At 36.0% G+C, this 19,055-nt stretch overlaps 1 protein-coding gene across 5 annotated transcripts in view; it reads left to right on the plus strand.

Moving 5' to 3' along the window:
• Positions 1–19,055, plus strand: part of LOC141440687 (uncharacterized) — a 334,806-nt gene that overhangs the window by 241,150 nt on the left and 74,601 nt on the right. For all 5 annotated transcript variants that reach the window (XM_074105215.1, XM_074105217.1, XM_074105216.1 and 2 more), the window contains exon 2: positions 19,009–19,049. In XM_074105215.1, coding sequence (XP_073961316.1) covers positions 19,009–19,049 — 41 coding nt within the window. The remainder of the gene's footprint in view (positions 1–19,008; positions 19,050–19,055) is intronic.

The raw sequence follows: 19,055 nt of genomic DNA on the forward strand, positions 1-19,055 counted from the left end.
ACGTCTTACTTCAGATCCTTCTCAATCGTAGTTCCCACGAGGGTCTAATGCGGATTGCAAGTACTTCTTTTATATTCAAAGCACGTGACTGCGGAAGTTTAACTCTCTAACTCAATTAGTTTAAGCTGTATGCAAAAGTCAACGATTACATTCGCGGTACTTCCGTTCCACCCGATTACGTGAAAATATGATCCGGAGCAGTAGAAGTATTTCTATGGTTCCGTCATCCGATTTCTCTACCGTACAAGTAGCGTAACAGTATCATATAAATAGTTCTATGACTACTCCGGATCGTATTTTTACGAATTCGGGTCGATCCGGATCGGATTCAGATCGGACGTAGTGCGTAACGGCTTTATCTTCTCTTAAACGTGGGGGAGGGGGGGGGGGTAGGTCGATCTATTTAAGGTCGGCGTTCAGTAGAGGTACTTAATGCCGTGTTTAATTTTTATGGACTTGGAATACCTATCTGCTTACCTACTGCCTCTCCTGCCTCTAAGGAGGAACACGCGTTATTTTCCTGTGCAGGAACTCACTTTGCGAACAAACTTTCTACTTCAGATTAGATATTGCTACTAAAACTTATTACTCTAACGAAGTGCTGATAGTTTCTGCAAGTTAGGCTGTGTTTATTAATAGGGTTGAAAGCATTTACAATATCAGGATGTGCTGTCTGTACTTTTTTTTGCCAAATATTCGTGTAATTAATACTATTTTATTGTAAATCTTATTTTTAAATAAATAGGGCAACCGTTACAGAATATATTTCATTTTTGTAATACCTACACAAGTGAAGTTAAAGAAAGGTTTAAAAATCTACCTACCTTTGCAAAAATTCGGAAAAGATCTTTTAAATCAGTTCACAATGTTTTCTTTTATTTATCCAAAAGTTATATAACAGGTACAAATTAAGCGAGTTCTGATTTGATACACTGTTCCAATTTTTTTTTTACCTGTCATTACCTGTCATACGCCATATGTAGTATAAATAAAAACTGACTAACCTACTGACAGACAATGTATCTACTGCCATTGGAGCTTTACCCCCTGTTTCACCATCCATAGATTAAAATTATCTGACGGATAAATATGATGCCGTTTTTCTTTGTTCTGTTCGACTAAAAGGAGACAGCATCACATTTATTTATCAGTCAAATAAAATTAATCAATGGGTGGTGAAACTGCCTCATCGTCTTTGGAAACATATACTGAACTCTTTTACTGTTTCTCTATTCTTCCATGACGACGAATTCTCTGGATAAAGTATACAGTATTTAACACAGTTACATAAAAACTCAAAAGTCTCATAATCATATTCCATGATAAACAAAAGAATAAAATAATTTAAAAATATAATCTACCTTTTGAATAACTCGTGCATTTACTTTTATTCAGTGACAGCGTCGTTTTAAATCACGATTCGTTATTTTTAAAATATGGTGCGAGTGAAATATGCTCCGCTTTTTTTGGAGCATTATTACGCACGACACATCAAATTTGTTACTGGACATTGCACTTTTTTGAACCAACTTTTTTAAACGTTAGTCCGATGTTTTCGTACCCAAAACAAAACTGTCAAAGGCAATTTTTGAGCAATTGATATATTTTACGCGAAGTTAAACAGTTCACAAAATGTTTACTGTTTTTGTACTCAAGCACACGGCGGCCACGCCGTACAAAATACGCATTCTTGAATCTACACAGGCACAACGACGTCTGTACACGCGTCATTGTGTGCGTAAGGTTCACAGGGATGACTAACGCAAAACCCTAATAAGTGCTACCAATGGCATTTAAAGATACTTACACAGCAGCAAATCAGTGTAATCGTTAATCTTACCTATTTATTTAAACCTAATTAAAATGTGTCTATCTTTGTGTTTAAGCATTATTATTTTCAATCAATAATACCTATATGAGTACAAACTTAAACGAATTATTCGGTAGGTAGTTATTTCATGTATGCGATAATTTCAGAAATAATTATTTATTTAGAAAAAGGAAGTAGGTAGGGTACCGTTACAATTTCGCAAAATTATTGCTCCCGAACTTAGTGCCGTGCGGCCTCCATACATCGCGTTGCGCACCCGACTGCTTTCCTGCGGTTTTCCTGCAATCTGCGCTTGAGGGGTGGGGTAACTGGAACCGGTGCGGGGCGGAGCGTGGCCATTCTGTACGTTAGTACTATTATATATTCTGTGACTCAAGCCAAACTATGATTAATTTTAACGAGCAAAAGATATTGGAATTTGAAAAAATAAACAATAATTAGGTACTCGCTAAAAGAAATAAGATCTTGTCACCCCAACGCTAAAGTCGCAAATCTGCTATTTAGGAAAAAAATGTTTTTGAACCCAAGGTGTTGATAATTGACCTCAAAATCTTACGCATGTTACAATCTAATGTTTCTGAGAGGAACCTGATGTGAGGGTGGGCAACAGCGCTTCCTATTGCCAACTACGAACTCCGCGGCCCGTGCCCACTCCAGTATGGTCCAGTGCCTACCCCAGGATATTGCGCTACCGATTCAAAATTATGTTATGCTGATATCTTCACACAAAAATCCAGGCCAGGCCCCCCCCTTAAAAAATAACCCTAGGATACCCTAATACGTGCAGTGTTTTCCTTCATCGTAAAGCTCGATGTTTTCAAATGTAATTTCGCACATGAATTGAAAAACTCAGAAATACCTACGAGCTCAGGTTCAAACAACGGCCAAACTATAATAAATCGCAAAGAATTTTTTTCCTCCACGAAATAGATTAAAAAGCCAACGTTCACGACTAATAATTTTTACTCATGTGGGCATTTTGAGTACTTATTTCACACTCGACTTAAGGCTGTAAATTGCGTCAGCCTCGCTCTTCAGGCGGATATTGCAGCCCTTCCGGTCGATTAGTCCCTTAGCGGCTAGATGCCCCGACGCATATGTGTGCGTCTTGAATGACTGATGGATTATTAATGGAGCATCGGTTCGTACTTGAGATTAATTTGTATTAGAGGCGGGGGCGGAAAATGGCTTGGGCTAAGTGTCTGCGCAGGAAAGCTTAGCGATTAGCGATCTTTAGAAAATGAACCGCTACCTTTTATACATTGCCCTTACTAAATGTGCACGTCAGCTGTGAAACGTCAAAGTCAAAGTCAAAATATCTTTATTCAATTTAGGCTATAACAAGCACTTATGAATGTCAAAAATAAATAATCTACCACCGGTTCGGAAAAACCTCTGTTGAGAAGAAGCTGGCAAGAAACTCAACGAGGTATATATTTATATTTATATTAAGTCATACAATAATAGATATGTCACACAAATAGTTGGATCTAAATATAACAATATGTTGGAGTGCTTGAATATTTGGTGTTCCACAGATCCAGCTATCACAAACACCACATAAAATGCTAACGCGTTTTGAGCTCTATACATAAGTCTTTATTCTTATAGCAAAGGTGAACACACAACCATTACCAAAAAAAAAACGAATGACGCCCTTACCAATACATAGTTTTATGGAATACAATTGAAGACTTAACTGAACCAGCTAGCAATATGAGATGGTATATCCATCTGCACCATAAATATTTACTAAATTTTATCTTCAACGACCTAATAAGTATTCCTTTAGAAGGAAACCTAAAATGTTGTTCTTGCGAAGTCAAGAAAACGTACTTAAGTTGTCAAAAAAAGTTTAGTGTACCTAGTTATTATAAAAGTGATGATATTAAAGCAGAAGCTAGCACAGAGGCGTTTTACCCTATGACGAAGTTATATCGTGAGTTTCATCCAAAATTTTAAATAATCAATAGATAACATTACCGTAACGCAATAATAACTAACACAATTAGCAAGTAATTTAATCGACATGCTTGCCGGTTTATTCAATAAACTCGATGTTGCATGGACATATATTACAAAATGAAACTAGAATATTTTAATGTATAGCATTCTACGGAATAAGCAGTATGTAATTCAATGTAGTTAAGACACTGACCACACCTAGATTGGCTTTAGTTATGCAGTTTTTTACAAAAACCTATTGATATGGCAAAGCGAAAAAAATATATGTTGATATTCATTCAATTGACATTCATGCAGATAATGTCCAATGAACGGTTTGATGAAATGGAAAATGTTAACTAAGAAAATATTTTAAGCAGTCCTAAGTCTTTTCATTCGTAACTGATATATCTATAATTCATAACACAAATACATCACACTCGTAAACAAAATATACATGATTCGTATACTACGCGTGTTGTAGTTTTACTGACTGCAAGCAGTGGTAATATACTTAACGGCAAAAAATTTGGCCCACCCTTCATACAAAATTACCGATTCTGCATACATTTGAGGGCCAGATTTTTTGCCGCTCAGTATATTTTTCGCGTAGATTCCTGTTTTTTTTGTATGCCATGGCTACATCTCTTTCAATTACAGGCAACGGATGATAAGTGTGAAGAGTGGTGATACTTAAGATCATTGACGCGTGTCATTGGTTAACGCAACCACTATAAATATGCATCAGGGGGTTGCTTTTTTATGTCAACCCAGGGAAGGCCATTTAGGAGATCGTTACCATTGCATCAAAGGTTTTCCTTAATGGTGTCTTATTTTAGTTATTAGAAACAGCATAACAATAATAAGAAACAGGTGGAAAACGGCACGTGGAGGCTCAGCGTCATTCAATAGAAGAGTTTATTTACAATTTGCATGTTTACGATATAAAGTAAAAAAGCCGTAAAATGGAGGAGTAAAACATTGTCGGGAGACAAACTTGATTTTATTCTATACTCGTACATAAAGAGAAACGCGTTTCTGTTTAGAGTAACGTGTTTAGGGATCTGTATGATTTTTTGTTGATTCAATTGGGATACCGTAGTTTTTTGGATGATTTTTCACAAAGGGACTTCGTACAAATTTAAAAGCAATTAAAAGTTGCCCACGACTCTATATACCTGGATATCCTGGGACTCAAACCATCTGTATACCAAATCTCGTCTAAATCGGTTCAGCGGTTTAGATGTAAAAGGTAATAAACAAATAAACAGATTTACAAAGTTTCGCATTTATAAAATTAAGTTTTAATATATCCTATTAAATTCAGCTTCAGTTTCCAATAAGTCGTCCGTACATTGATAGACAAAACTGTACATTATTTGCAACAGCTATTGAATACTGTAGATCATTTGCAGACCAAGAAAGGTCAATAGAAATTCTTAGCCCGTCTACATCCGTAGCAAAATACGGATTAATGCATCTGTAAAGCAAAATTCTGATCTGCCAGCAAGAGGAGAATTTTTATTAACAGCTTCCAACGTTACCGAATCTATTTATGTGCAAAGTATCAAGTTTCATTTGATGCTAAGCATGGTAGTGTTGTAGTGTCGAATCTTGAGTTGATAAGGTTAGGATGCAAGCGCATTAGATGCAAAATTTAAAAAATAAACCTGAAAAACCGTATTAAAAACATTAGACAACATTTATAGAAGTATCCACAAAAAGTTTTGTCATACTTATCTGAACAAATCGATATCCGTAACAGGCTTCCTCAATAAAACAAAGTCAAGATCCGCAACAATAGCTTCGTCAAAATGTCGTCTATAAAAGATCTTTCACGGTAACAATGTTTGGGCGGACTGTAACATTGGTCATAAGTTCGTATTAAATTATTATTTTGGAAACTAAATTTTTTGCCAATATGCGTATCCAAAGCAATGTGAATATAGAGCAGTAACCTACGCTTACTCGTAAAAGAAAATAATCGAGAAATGACGAAGGAGCCGTTCATCCATAACTGTGACACTTACCTACGTACCTATAAGGCGCGCACAAATATGTACTTTTGTATGAATATGGTTGACTGTTCCGTGATTACTTTGGCCAGGGGTGTTGTTAATTTAACAGTGGTAATTGTGACGTATTTTTAGTGGCGTCCAGCTCAGTATAGGCAGCAATAGTGTTGCCTACACTGTTGCTGGTGCGAGCAGATGTAGCTACTGGCCCTGCCCACCTGAGCTTCACGGCACTGCGTATTTTGTATTATAAAATTTATCTACAAATTTGGAATCAGTAATCCCTGACCTTTCGTCGACGTTTTTCATTTCATTCATTTCAAGCAAGCGGAGTTCCATATAATGATTAAAATTGCCTTTGAATTTTTTAATTTGAATTGATTGCCTATGTACCTACTTAGCAATTTCTTTTTTGTGTAACATTTTTGTATTTCCTTTCTGTACAATAAAGAGTATAAACAAACAAACAAATAAAAAAAATACTTTAATCACCCGTAAACTTAATATTATGATGGCTACGTCTATGCAAAAAATGTGTGTTCATGCAGCTCCTCCACTGACACGCGTCATTGTGGCGTGGTGGTAGTGATAGGTTGGCTTGTTATGTGTGTATTCTTACAGTGTAGATGTGCGGAGGAACTGAATTTGTTGCATAGAAATATAGCTAGCGTGAGCCACAGGTAAGCAAAGTAATTGTTTTCAGTTCAATCAAGCTAAATTTCACCCGAAATTATCTCAAACTCCTCTAAACTCGCAGCGTTAAGTAAATAACCTGTCGTGACAGTTGCCATCAACCGTTTACATCGACTCGATCGGTCCGGACCGCCCCGGATATTACGTCGGTGCGATTTGACGTTTATTTAACGTCTAGTTGTCACCAAACTTATATTGAGTGAAATGTTATTGATAATGCTTGTTATGGTATAACTTTACAAACCTTTTGAAAATACGACGAAACGGTTCGAGAAAAGGTGGGTAGTGCCCCGCCTTTTTTTTCTTCGTTTTGGAGACAAAGAAAAGGCGGGCACTACCTACCTTTTCTCGAACCGTTTCGTCGTATTTTTAAATGTTTTATAACACTTATAACAACCAGTGTGCGAGCACCATTACTAGCTTGCGACTGCAGCTTCGATATTCCGTGAGAATTTCGCAAAATCCGTCCTTATTTGTCACAAAGGGTACCTACCTCTAAGAAAACTTTCGCCTTTCTAGGGTTTGTGTAGAATATATTGATGATGATGAATCATTCAGTCAGAAGTCAGCCAGGGTTATTCTATTTATTTACTTACTACTTACTTTATTCCTCAGGATGCCGATAAATCTCTCCTTGGTATATCTCTATGATCTAAATAATCTAAAACAATATATATTTTGCCAAATTTCAAGTGATTTAAACTGTTGTCAGTAACTAGGCACTAGTTCTGATCTGAGAGGAGGCCTGTGCCCAGCAGTGGGACGTATATAGGCTGGGATGATGATGATGATGATGAAAATAAAGTTATTTTTTGACGTACTTACATAAATTGGAAAATATTTTTTTTTAATTTGACAATGATCTATCTAAACAAACATATCGTACAGATGCTAAAGATATAGCTAGAGTGATAAAGACTCCATTCAAGGAACGAACTTGTCTCTTTGGCTTCTTCTTAATAATTATCGCCTCACCCCCTACGCCCCCTACTCTAATATTTACCGTCATGGTAAAACTCTCCACTTTTACGACAGACGTTTTTTAGCGGAATTACCGAGTAATTTATGTTGCCCCATGGGGACTCCATTAGGGATGATGTTACCAGGCAATGCCAAAACATGCACTCTGCAGATTACCATTATTAAAAACAATATTCACACGTTAAATAAGAAGACACATTAATTGCAAAGACGTAGCTATTGTGAGGTCGCGGGTGACCGAAGTAATTGTTTATGTAAATAGTTCATTAATAAGGAGCTTCGCAAAAAAGTGTCTTATTAATAAAATAACTTATATTCTAATATCGAAATAAGAAAGGACCTACGGATATTTGTTTAATGGATGCAATTTATTTTTATGCATTGCAATATATTAAATTAGATTAGATTTATTTATTACCTAATGAAAAAATACATTATAAATACATGTCAGGTACCTAATTAAATATAAGAAATTCACAAAAGGATCTTCAAATTATATCAAAAAATAATAATAGTAATTTAACATCAATATAAATAGCACTTGGCGTAGGCCCGTGTAATATTTTCCCTCCTAGGAGAAATGTTTTAAGCAACAAGAGAAATAATAATAATATCATAGTGGGAAATAACAATAAATGTCAGCCAAAAATAAAATAAGAATTAAATTTCAAAATAGTAATAACAATAATCAAGGGTAAAAACAAGGACAAAAGTTAAAATAAGGTACAATTACTATGTCAAATTTAAAAAATTGGAATGATCGATCAAATAAAATAATAAAATATTATACACAATCCATACTCTATATAATAAAATTTCTCCATATTGGCCCTATGTGATTTTGCAAACGAAATTCAAGAAAATTTGATTTTACGCCTTACGCAAAGACTTATTCATGTTTTTTTTGCAACATAATTTTCACAGTAAGTAAGCGTGTTGAACATTTTACTGTTTTGCTCGTAACATACGTTTTACACTTTATAAAATATTTTCTTGAGAAATGTAAAACTACGAGTAATATTCTATCTACATATTTTTATTGCTGTCCCAACACTACGGTTTTTAAGAACACTAATGCCAGAACTAAATTAGGTAAACTAAGATGACAGCTTTCCTTTCACAATAATAAGATTATGAGCAAATTATTGTTGGATGAAGCTTTGCATTTCGTTCACAGTCGACATTTGGGTATATTGCTCTTCGTTACATAAATAGGTACAAGCTTCGCGACTATACTCGTATAAATACGAAATGGAAAATAATTGTCATTCCTTAGCCATTGAATTCTTATAAAGCAATCCACAGAGCGGAACCTGACAGAAGTGCGAAAGGGTCTAAATTCAATTGAAAAGATCCGACGCAGTATAAATATTTGTTAGGTAAACAATCTGTGGACGCCTCAAATAAAGTATTGAAAGCCAATTTCTTCAACAGTCCCGGTGTTTAGTTGGTTAATCCTGTTTTCGAGGAGTCGGTTACGGCACCGGCGGCTGTTGCTAATTTATTTTTAATTGTCGATTTTGCCGTCTGAATTTCGTTTAAGAGAACTGGAATTTAAATGACAATTCGGTGCTACTGTTTTGTTCGTATCACCGGTTCGTTCTCAACTCGTTTGGAATAATAAGCGTGGTTATTTTACTCGATAGGCGTTAAAATCTCTGAAATTTTTATAATAGGCTTATGCTACTACTGTGTGAGTACTGAGTTTCTACCCTATAACGATAAAAACTTCTTATAAGACAAATATATTGTCTGCATAAACCAATAAAGTTAAAAGTCAACCAAAACTACAACAGTAATGATAAAACAAATTTAACGTTTTATTTGTCAAAATCAGTCCAGTTCCCACAGTAAATTCTAATAGACCAAGGAAATTAATTTCTCGTAACTTTTCCGTTTCTACGTATAAGTACGTAACTAAGACGGCTGTAGTTATTCAATATCGAACCAAGGACTATATACTAGTTATATATAGTCCTTGATCGAACCAAGTTATTTAATCAACTCCTACTGCGCAATAAGATGCCATGTCTTACAGAGATGAAACTAAGTTACTTAGTTATCCTATTAATATGAATGCAAATGTTTTTAGTATCTAGTTTGTTACATTTAATTAAAATTGGTATAAAAAAATACGGGACATGTGACACTAATTGAACGAGTCCCAAAGTAAGCAAAGCTTGTGGTATGGGTACTAGGCATTAGATTCACATACTTAAAAAGATATATATATACTTAAATACATATTGAACACCCAAGACTCGAGAACAGATATCCTATTTTTCATATAAATATCTGCCCCGACCGGGAGTCGAACCCGGGACCTCAAGCTTCGTAGGCAGGGTCTCCAACTTCCCTAGGGCTATGCGGCCGTCAAACCCGCTCTTTGACGATACTTAGCTGAATTTCTGGAATAGCATATAGTCTACTTTTCAGCTAAGAAACGTACTCATTTTTAACATTATTAAAGATTCTTCCACGGGCGCAAAGCTGTTGACAAAAGCTAGTTAATGCCTAAGTTGTTTATTTGCTCCCCATTATCAAACAGCAGCTGCTTGAGCGGTGTGGTGTTGCATAGTTAGGATGCACTTCAATTTAGTTTACAACCAGCAATGAGTCGGGCTCACAACTGCGCAGCGCCAACTTTGTAAGTGGATTGATTATGGTTTGCTCCAATGTTACGTATCGAACTGGAACAAACGAGAAGGGATGCAGGGCATTTTCTCTAACTGTTTAATTCAGTTTGTGGTGTCAGCAGTGATTGCCAAGTTAATGATTATGAAATATAAACAATTATTTTGCTTACCCGCGGCTTACAATAGCGTCGTCTATGCATGGACTGTGAAATCGCATTCTAATATATGATCTCATCAGGTCTGACAGGTCGCCTTTTGGTTGGTGGGAGTCAACTCGTAGTCTTGGTCCACAACTCATCCGGCATGTGGCAAACATGGCCAGCCCAGTCCCACTGCAGCTTATGCATGGATGACGGAAAAAATGACATTATACATTAAATTTATAGATAAGAGCTTTACATAACGATTTTTGGAAACAACATATTCTAAACGTTCTTTGTAATTTTCGTTTAAAAGATTAGGTGTAGCCTCTGGCGAGATAGCTGTGGCACAAATATTTACACTTTTATACAAGTACTTATAACTCGCTTAACAATATCCAATTTATATTTATGTATAGATCTGGAAAGTTAACTGAAATTCTGGCATTTAGCTTAATTCTAATGAGAATCCCCAAAAATTTCATCGTAAGTTCGTAACTCAAGAGAAGTTTCCCTGCCGGCCGCGCGGACGCGTTAGGTATTCGTTTGGGATATTGCTGTCTTTATCGCTCGTGACATAAGCGCTCGCAGCCGTCCCCACCATGCCTTCCGCAACAAGGTTCGTAATTTATATCGAGATAGGCTTTTCAAGATTTGAGCGGTTGAATTTTGGGTTTCGTTGTCCTCATATTATACGAAAAGTATAGCACAGAAATGAATGATATTTTACAATCAAGATATTCATTATATTTTCTATGCCTGTGGTTTTTTAGATTTTTGTAAAATTGCTTTATTCGTCTGTAATTCTCGTGCAAAGTTTTTTTTGTCGACTTTACTTTATTACACATTTCTCACATTTCTTCAAATCTGAAAAACCACAGGCATATATAATTACGTCTAGTCCATACTTACAAAATTTCATCTATTTCTGTTGCCTAGTTTTCAAATGAGTCCGGGACTACGTTTGTATGGAGAATGGAACGAAAGACTTCTTTTAAAAGGAAGTGCTTTACTTTGTACGAAAAACATACGTGTAAAATGTCATGTCATGCACACGTATTTTCCCCTGACCATTGTTATCGCATGTCAGAAAAATACTTAAACCGATCCGAGATATCAATGACAAAGTCTACAGAGATACATCACTGGGGCATCGTCTGACCTCTTTCATTAATAAGGTTTCACTATCACAAGACAGATGGACTGCAAGGGTAGAGATCGCAAATGGGTCGCCTCTGCAAATAGTTTGCGAGAAAAAGACATATATTCTCTAACCTTTCCCTTATTTTACACAGAAGGAAAAAATCATAGAAAAGAGTGATGAACTGAAACAGTTCCTTTGCTCATCCGCGACCTAGGTTTAGGCAAGAAAAAATGGTCGCGGTTGAACAAAGTAATTGCTTCAGTTCATTGAAATGGACATCCGACGGTTTCTTTTTTTTTCAAAAGGAGTATGTATATTGACAACATCCTGTGTTGGGACCATTTCGTGACATGTCTGTCTCGGTTTTTGTTTTTTATTTTATCTATTTTTTTTGCTTGTAAAAAATGACACAAATACATGTTTTTCTTTCTTTCTTTACTTCTTTTTTGGGTTAGTAAGTCAATATCTACCTACCTTTGATTATTTATAATCAAAGCTACCTACTATAAATCAAATTATCGGATTTTGGCTCTGTGGGTATAAATGAGTAAAAAATCTGTTAGGTACACGCTGTATTGCAAAATGCATGGTACGATTTTGTAGTATCTAAAAAGAAGACAAGCTCTCCAAAACTCGAAGTCATATGGCAGCTTAGTAGCTTTGTGGCACAGCATACGTAATCATCGTCATCATTAGTATAGCAGTCATTGTCATCTGACGAAATATTCGCGTAATGTCGATTCCGATGCTGAGCCGATAGCCCAGCTCTTTCCTTGCGGTATGGATGACGAAAAAACTCGACGTAATTTTCCGAATGCTGCCCATCCCAGCTGAATTCTCCTCTTGGAAGGAGTTCTCAAAGTTGTTTCTACTAAGCTGCAAAATCTTCCCTCGCATGCCTCGGCATGTGTACTCCGAAACAACTTCAAGATGGTTTCCATTAACGAGGCCGAGCCTCGGATCAACATGGTCGTTGACCATAATTTTGGTCTTGTCCACATTCATACCGAGACTATCCGACGTGAGAATGATGCTAGGTCATTCAATCGCCGAATATGTAATAGTTCTCTCAAACAGAGGATCTTGGGATCGTGGGATGGAAACCGGGTTCTCATCTTTGAGCTTTTCGGAATCTGTCTGCAAATTAACTACTCAATTAAGGAAAAAATCTGTTAAAAAGAAATACTCGTACACATGTGTACTCGTACCTGTGGAGCGGTTAATCTGTCATCTCCCAGGATAACAGGATCAAAGGAATTTCGGCACAAATTTGTGCCTCTGGGAGAGGACAGGTTAAACGGTGTGTATGTTAAGTCTTCAAGCCCTTTCATTTTGTGAGAAGACGTGTGCAGAGTAATAGGACATAATATAGGCCGGAAATGATGACTAGAATGCAACTTATAAATAATATATAATTTTTTGTAGGTATTTAATAAAACGCAAAATATTTCAACAGTAACATCAGAACCCAAACATTGCCAAAGTAAATAGCATAAAAGACTCGCTAAGTGGGTTAGAAATTAAGTGAATGTGGGTTACATTAACTTGCTTTTAGTTTTGTGCAAAGAAATAGCTTAAGTGGGTTCCTGTGTTTGCACTCTTCATAACATTAGTAAAAGGATTGCCCTATTTAATAACAATATAAATTGTTGTTTTTCTAACAAGGGTAAGAAAATGCTGCTAAAAAAGTGTTTTTGTTTTTCCTGTTGCGAACCAACCTACCATAATGTCTTGATCTTCCAGTTAGTTAAATTTTGACTTATTGTTCATGTAATATTTCCACGTTTTAAAATACAGTCCATAAAATCTTCGTAAAACGACACAGTAATCGTATCAGTCAGGCTTTTAAAATAATTTAAACATCCCGACAATCAAAGTTGTCTTCCAGATTGTATGAGCACGCAATCTCAGCCCTCCAAAGCAATTACCGCGAAGTGGTTCACCTGCGGACTAGCACAATGTAAGCAAAGAACCGTCCGTAGTCGTGTAATTCAATGTACATAGTACGTGACTAGCTAAAGCGTGGATCTATGTGGCGCGCAGGTAGTTTAGGATATTACATGCGAGGATTGCTGTTTTACAGAGAAATATTCTATAGTGACTTCCAATGTGGCTGCCAGTACGTCAGGTTTTTTTTAAATGACAGTTATAGTTACATCGTATCTTTTCCCGATAACTGTCGTCCCTAACAAGTAATAGTATGTTAGATACAATAGATACGAGTAGTAGAACTCTTTCTAACGTCACGTCAGATCAAACCAAACCCAAGCCCTCTTAACATAAGAGGCGATGCTCTTGAAAGGTCGCATGAAATCTGGTCGTGAGGTGAAATAGAAAACTATGAAGCTAGTTAATATGCACATTGGCCCGTGATATTTGTTGTAGATAAACCAAAGATCAGTCAATCAGAAAATCGCTGTCAGTACTTACAAGAAAATAAACCTATTTGGCGAACTTTAGTAGCAATTTTACCAGGTAAAAAAATCGGCCAAGTGCGAGTCGGACTCGCCCATGAAGGGTTCCGTAGCAGCAAGTAACATAATATAAAAGTTTCCTTTACTTTACGATTTATGACGTATTAAATAAAAACTACTTACTAGATCTCGTTCAAATCAATTTTCGGTGGAAGTTTGCATGGTAAGTACATCATATATATTTTTTTAGTTTTATCATTCTCTTATTTAAGAAGTTACATGGGGGGGACACACATTTTACCACTTTTTATTCAGTTTAGAAAAAAAATATATTAGAAATCTCAATATCATTTTTGAAGACCTATCCATACGAGTAGATACCCCACACGTATGGGTTTGATGAAAAAACATTTTTGAGTTTCAGTTCTCCCCAATTTTTTTTTTCTATTTTTGTGTGAAAATCTTAATGCGGTTCACAGAATACATCTACTTACCAAGTTTCAACAGTATAGTTCATATAGTTTCGGAAAAAGGTGGCAGTGACATACGGACGGAAAGACAGACAGACAGACATGACGAATCCGTAAGGGTTCCGTTTTTTCCCATTTGGCTACGGAACCCTAAAACATATAGGGATATGATGAACAGCGTACGTCCAAGACTTTGAACATGAAAATTTCCTCGTATGTAAGATCAATCAATATCTTTAAAATTTAATAACCCCATTTCCAGTAGCCCGGTATTGTCTATCAACCAGTAACGATACTGCTTTATAAGTTTAGGTAATGATAGCATGTCTAGCATAATGTAGTAAGTGTGGAATCGTCTGTTCCATATCCTAGTAATTCAATGTACATAGTACGTGACTAGCTCGGGCGAACTACTGCTAGAGCAATGGAGCGAGCTGCGAAAAGGTTGTTCAACCATAAATTCAAAAATTTAAAACAAACTCGTTGTTTTACTATGGAAATATAAAACAAGATAAAACGAATGGCGACATTGAAAAATCTTTGTTTTGTAAAATAAATATTAGATTGTTTTTAAAAACACAGTTTAATTAATTACTGTAGCAACGGAACACAAATGTTGTTTTTTCACATTGTATGTGGTTCTACTCCGGGATTCATATAAATTGAAAATTTAACTGGCATCAATTTAGACACTTTCTAACCCTAGACTTGTTTGGTTAACAAACAATAATTACATTTTGGGGTTATAAATAATACAAATAAATTGAGGTTTGCTCGTATCTTTTCGGTAAACTTTACTGAAAATATAATTTGATTTAAATTGCGTGGTATTTAAATACAATAAGTACCTTCCTAGGCAACCGAGCTTTGCTCGGGCTTAAACTCGGTAACAAGCGTTTTCCCAGCGATAAGACCAAGCTACATCGATTTTTCATCCCCGAAAACCACTACATACCAAATTTCATCGAAATCGTTGGAGCCGTTTCCGAGATCCCGGAAATATATTTACAAGAATTACTCGTTTAAAGGTATCTCAGATATAAGCCATTGTTTTGTTTCATTTACGTTATGAATTTAATGAAGAGGGCAAGGAGGAGATAGGTTCCCGTAAAGGTAGTCGGGTGTCAGTAGCTTGGTGACTGACTAGCCCAATCTGAGGGACATTCACTACCAATCAAACCGAGTGGGTGCCCAACAGTGGGCGCATTTTATGCTAAGGAAGAAGATTGACGTAACGAATACGATGTCATAAAATAAAGTTATTCAAAAGTACAAGCTGAAATTTTATACGTGATACAAAATTAGTGTTCCAAGCTTAGTCAATGCTAGACAATATAATGCATTCAAAGGTGTGTGTGAAATTAACAATCCGCACTAAGCCCGCGTGGGAACTACGGCCCAAGCCCTCTCATTCTGAGAGGAGGCCTGTTCCCAGCAGTGAGACGTATATAGGCTGGCATGGATAATGCATTAACTCATTAATCTGTTAAAATTAGTCGAATTAAATTTGCGATTTACGTACCTACATTGAGTTTGTTATTTAATTTCGACATATGTAGTATGAATATTCTAAATTTTATCAGCGCGAAAAACCAATTTAATATCACGTTCAAAATTTCTTCATGTATAAAATGTTGAAAACTCCTCTAGAGCCCTATGTCATAAAAGCTTTAATCAATGATCCAAAGGTCAAGACTATTGAAGAACTGCTGAACGGATTTTGACAAATGAGGTGTCAAATGATTCGGGAAAAACGGGCAAGTGGCACTGGGCGTAATGATATTATCACTCGAGAACTTGTGAGGCTTGAGTCAATCGTTACTTTTGGGTAGTAAAGTATTTGATGTCAATCACTTCACAGATTAATTAAAATTTTAACTTCGTTCAGTAGTAAGTCATGCAAAGATAAAAAACTCATCATACTTACCTCTTCATTAAATTGCCGGGCTATGTTGTTCCCACCTAACCTTTACTTCTAAGAATGTTTTATTAGATATTTTTAGTTTGTTTTATCGAGGGTTATGTGTTGCATTACAATATTAAAATATATTTCAATAGCCATGTCAAATTTGTTGAGGTTTAATTTGTACAGTAAATAAACTACTCATGTTGTATTACATGCTTTCGGTTTGTAAGTTTCTTTGCATAATACTGCTTTCCACTAGTGCTCGTGTCGTCACAGTATTTGTGTGTGTTTTTATATTTTTGTTTTAAATGGGCCCCATTGAAATAGTAATTGAGCAACGCTAGCTCACCCGAACATTATACTGAGTCCCAATTTATACTATTCCAAATGTATTTTTTCCTAAAATGAATGAATAAATGTGTTCCTGAATGTTTGACACACACACACACACACACACACAACATCACGCCGTTGTCCCAAATGGGGTACGCAGAGCACACGAAACGTTACCGCTTTCTGAGCCACTTTTAGCAATTTTAGGTTTTAAGTTTGACAAATAAATTATTTGTATTTCTCTCTCGCTCTCTCACTATACAGTCTTTATAATCTTAAAATACTTCATGAACATATTTCTCGTTAACATTGAGCACGCTTCAGTTCACTTTGTCATTAAAACAGTAAATATGTTCTATCGAGAAATTATTCTCGTGATCAGAGAATTTATCTGGCGTAAGTAATCCGATTAAGGATTCCACATGACACGTTCGATACGGGGCATTTAATAAAATTTACGCGTGTACGAACCCTACTGTGATATTACTCCATACTTGTTTGGAATTCTTGAAAAGTTTGAACACATTGATGTAATTTGGAAACTTTATACATACGAGCTATTACAAAATGGATTAGGAGTTATTTCAATCAGCTGTTAGATAATTTAACTTAACAGCATTATGTTTTTTTTTTTCATATATAGTTTACAGTTTAATTCTTACTAATATTGTAGATGCGAAAGTCTATCTATTTGTAACCTCTTCACTCTTCACGCTAAAACCGCTGAACCGATTCAGTATGGACTTTGTTTTAGAGCTTGGAAAGGACGTAGGAGAATTTTTATCCCAGAATAATTTAAATATCCATAAAGATGCTGCAGAATAATTTATTCTTTATGCCCTTCATTATTAGGAACTAAATGGAACTAAAATGAACGTAGCGATTGATATCGATATCGTAGTGATTGCACGTTTTGTCTGCACCTAGTTAGCACCGGGAAGCGAAATCTTGCCACCTTCAATGTAACTTAGCCTAAGTGCTCGAAGCTAGAAAGCCATATAGCACATTAACATCAAGCCGCCCCAATGCTCGAGTCCCGGGCGTATTGAGGCTATCGCAGTACTTAGTATTCCGGGATTAAGGCTACACGTCTTGTTCGCTCCAACGAACACCGTAGCGTTTTGGTGGCAGCCGACCGGGAAATTTGTACTCTCGGCCGTCATTTGTCTGGGATTAACTACCACCCAGAATATCAACGTGTGACGGATTGAAAATATTGGATTAGCCGGTACATAGTTTGTACGAAGCGAAGAGGGAAATAAAAAGTTTGAAGTGACTTTTAATAATGATTGCTGATAATAATATGCCTAAAATTTTGTAGTACTTTATATAACACACTGGCAACGTTCTAGTTAATGTTGTAAAAAAAAATATTATTTCGATTTATTATACGTTCTTCTGTACATTTCAAACTTTAATTTAGGTAGTTATATTTCAACTAATTTATATATATCTTTTCCAAGTATTATACTTTTTTGTACTGATTTGTGGTGTGCATTAAAGAATATTTCTATTGCATTTTATTGTATTGTATTTTAGACAATTGTACTGACAATTGTACTTACTGCACGTTTTTATGCAAGTAATTAGGGTTCCGGAGCCAAAATGGCAAAAACGGAACCCTTATAGTTTCGTCAAGTCCGTCTGTCTGTCTGTCTGTCTGTCTGTCCGTCCATCCGTATGTCACAGGCATTTTACTCGAAAACTACAAGATGTATATCGATGTAATTTGGAGTACAGATGTCTTGTCAAAGCCGCTATTTAGTTTTGTAGTTAAATTACAAAAATAAATATTTATAGTTTGGGCACTCCATACACGTAACAGAAATTGAAAAAAAAATGTTTAACTCGCATCAACGTGTGGCTCATAGTTCGACAGCTCTTTTGAAAAGATAGTAAGGTTTCTCAAAAACTTTTTTGATTAAGAGAAGTTTTCCGGAAATAATCGCTCCCAAAGTAGCAAAAATTGTGCCCCCCCCCCTATCTTGTAAACCGCTTGTCCAAAAAATATGAAAAGGTAACGCTTGATCAATACTTTCAACGAAAATTGGTTCCAACATGATCGGATTTTTGAGTTATTGCTGAAAAACTGCGCTTCTCAACAAAAGGACGTAAGGCCGTGAAGATACGTTCTTTTTCTGGTAATCAATTTTAAGACTGTAGTAAGTGCTTTAATTTGTGTTATAACGCACATAATTTTACTTGATTTTTTTCATAGTGGCTACGGAACCCTATCTTGGGCGTGTCCGACATGCTCTTGGCCGGTTTTTTTATACTTGCATCGTTTACGGATACAAAGGTTTGGTTAAAAAGACAAAGCAATCAAATTTGACTTCAATATCCTAGCATTAACGTTCAACAGACGTTATATGAAAAACCTTACTCGATATTGTGCGGCTTACCTACTTAAAAGAACGCCGAAGGGAAATCCCAAGTGACAATAAAATATTCCGTCACAAGTGCCTCCTTAGTATCAAACTAATCCTTCTTCTTTGTTTCAGGTGGCGCCGTAGGCAGCCAAGGCGTGTCAGTCTCCACTCAGGTAAAC

The sequence above is a fragment of the Choristoneura fumiferana genome, chromosome 23 (assembly GCF_025370935.1).
Source record: "Choristoneura fumiferana chromosome 23, NRCan_CFum_1, whole genome shotgun sequence".
Classification (NCBI taxonomy): Eukaryota; Metazoa; Arthropoda; class Insecta; order Lepidoptera; family Tortricidae; genus Choristoneura; species Choristoneura fumiferana.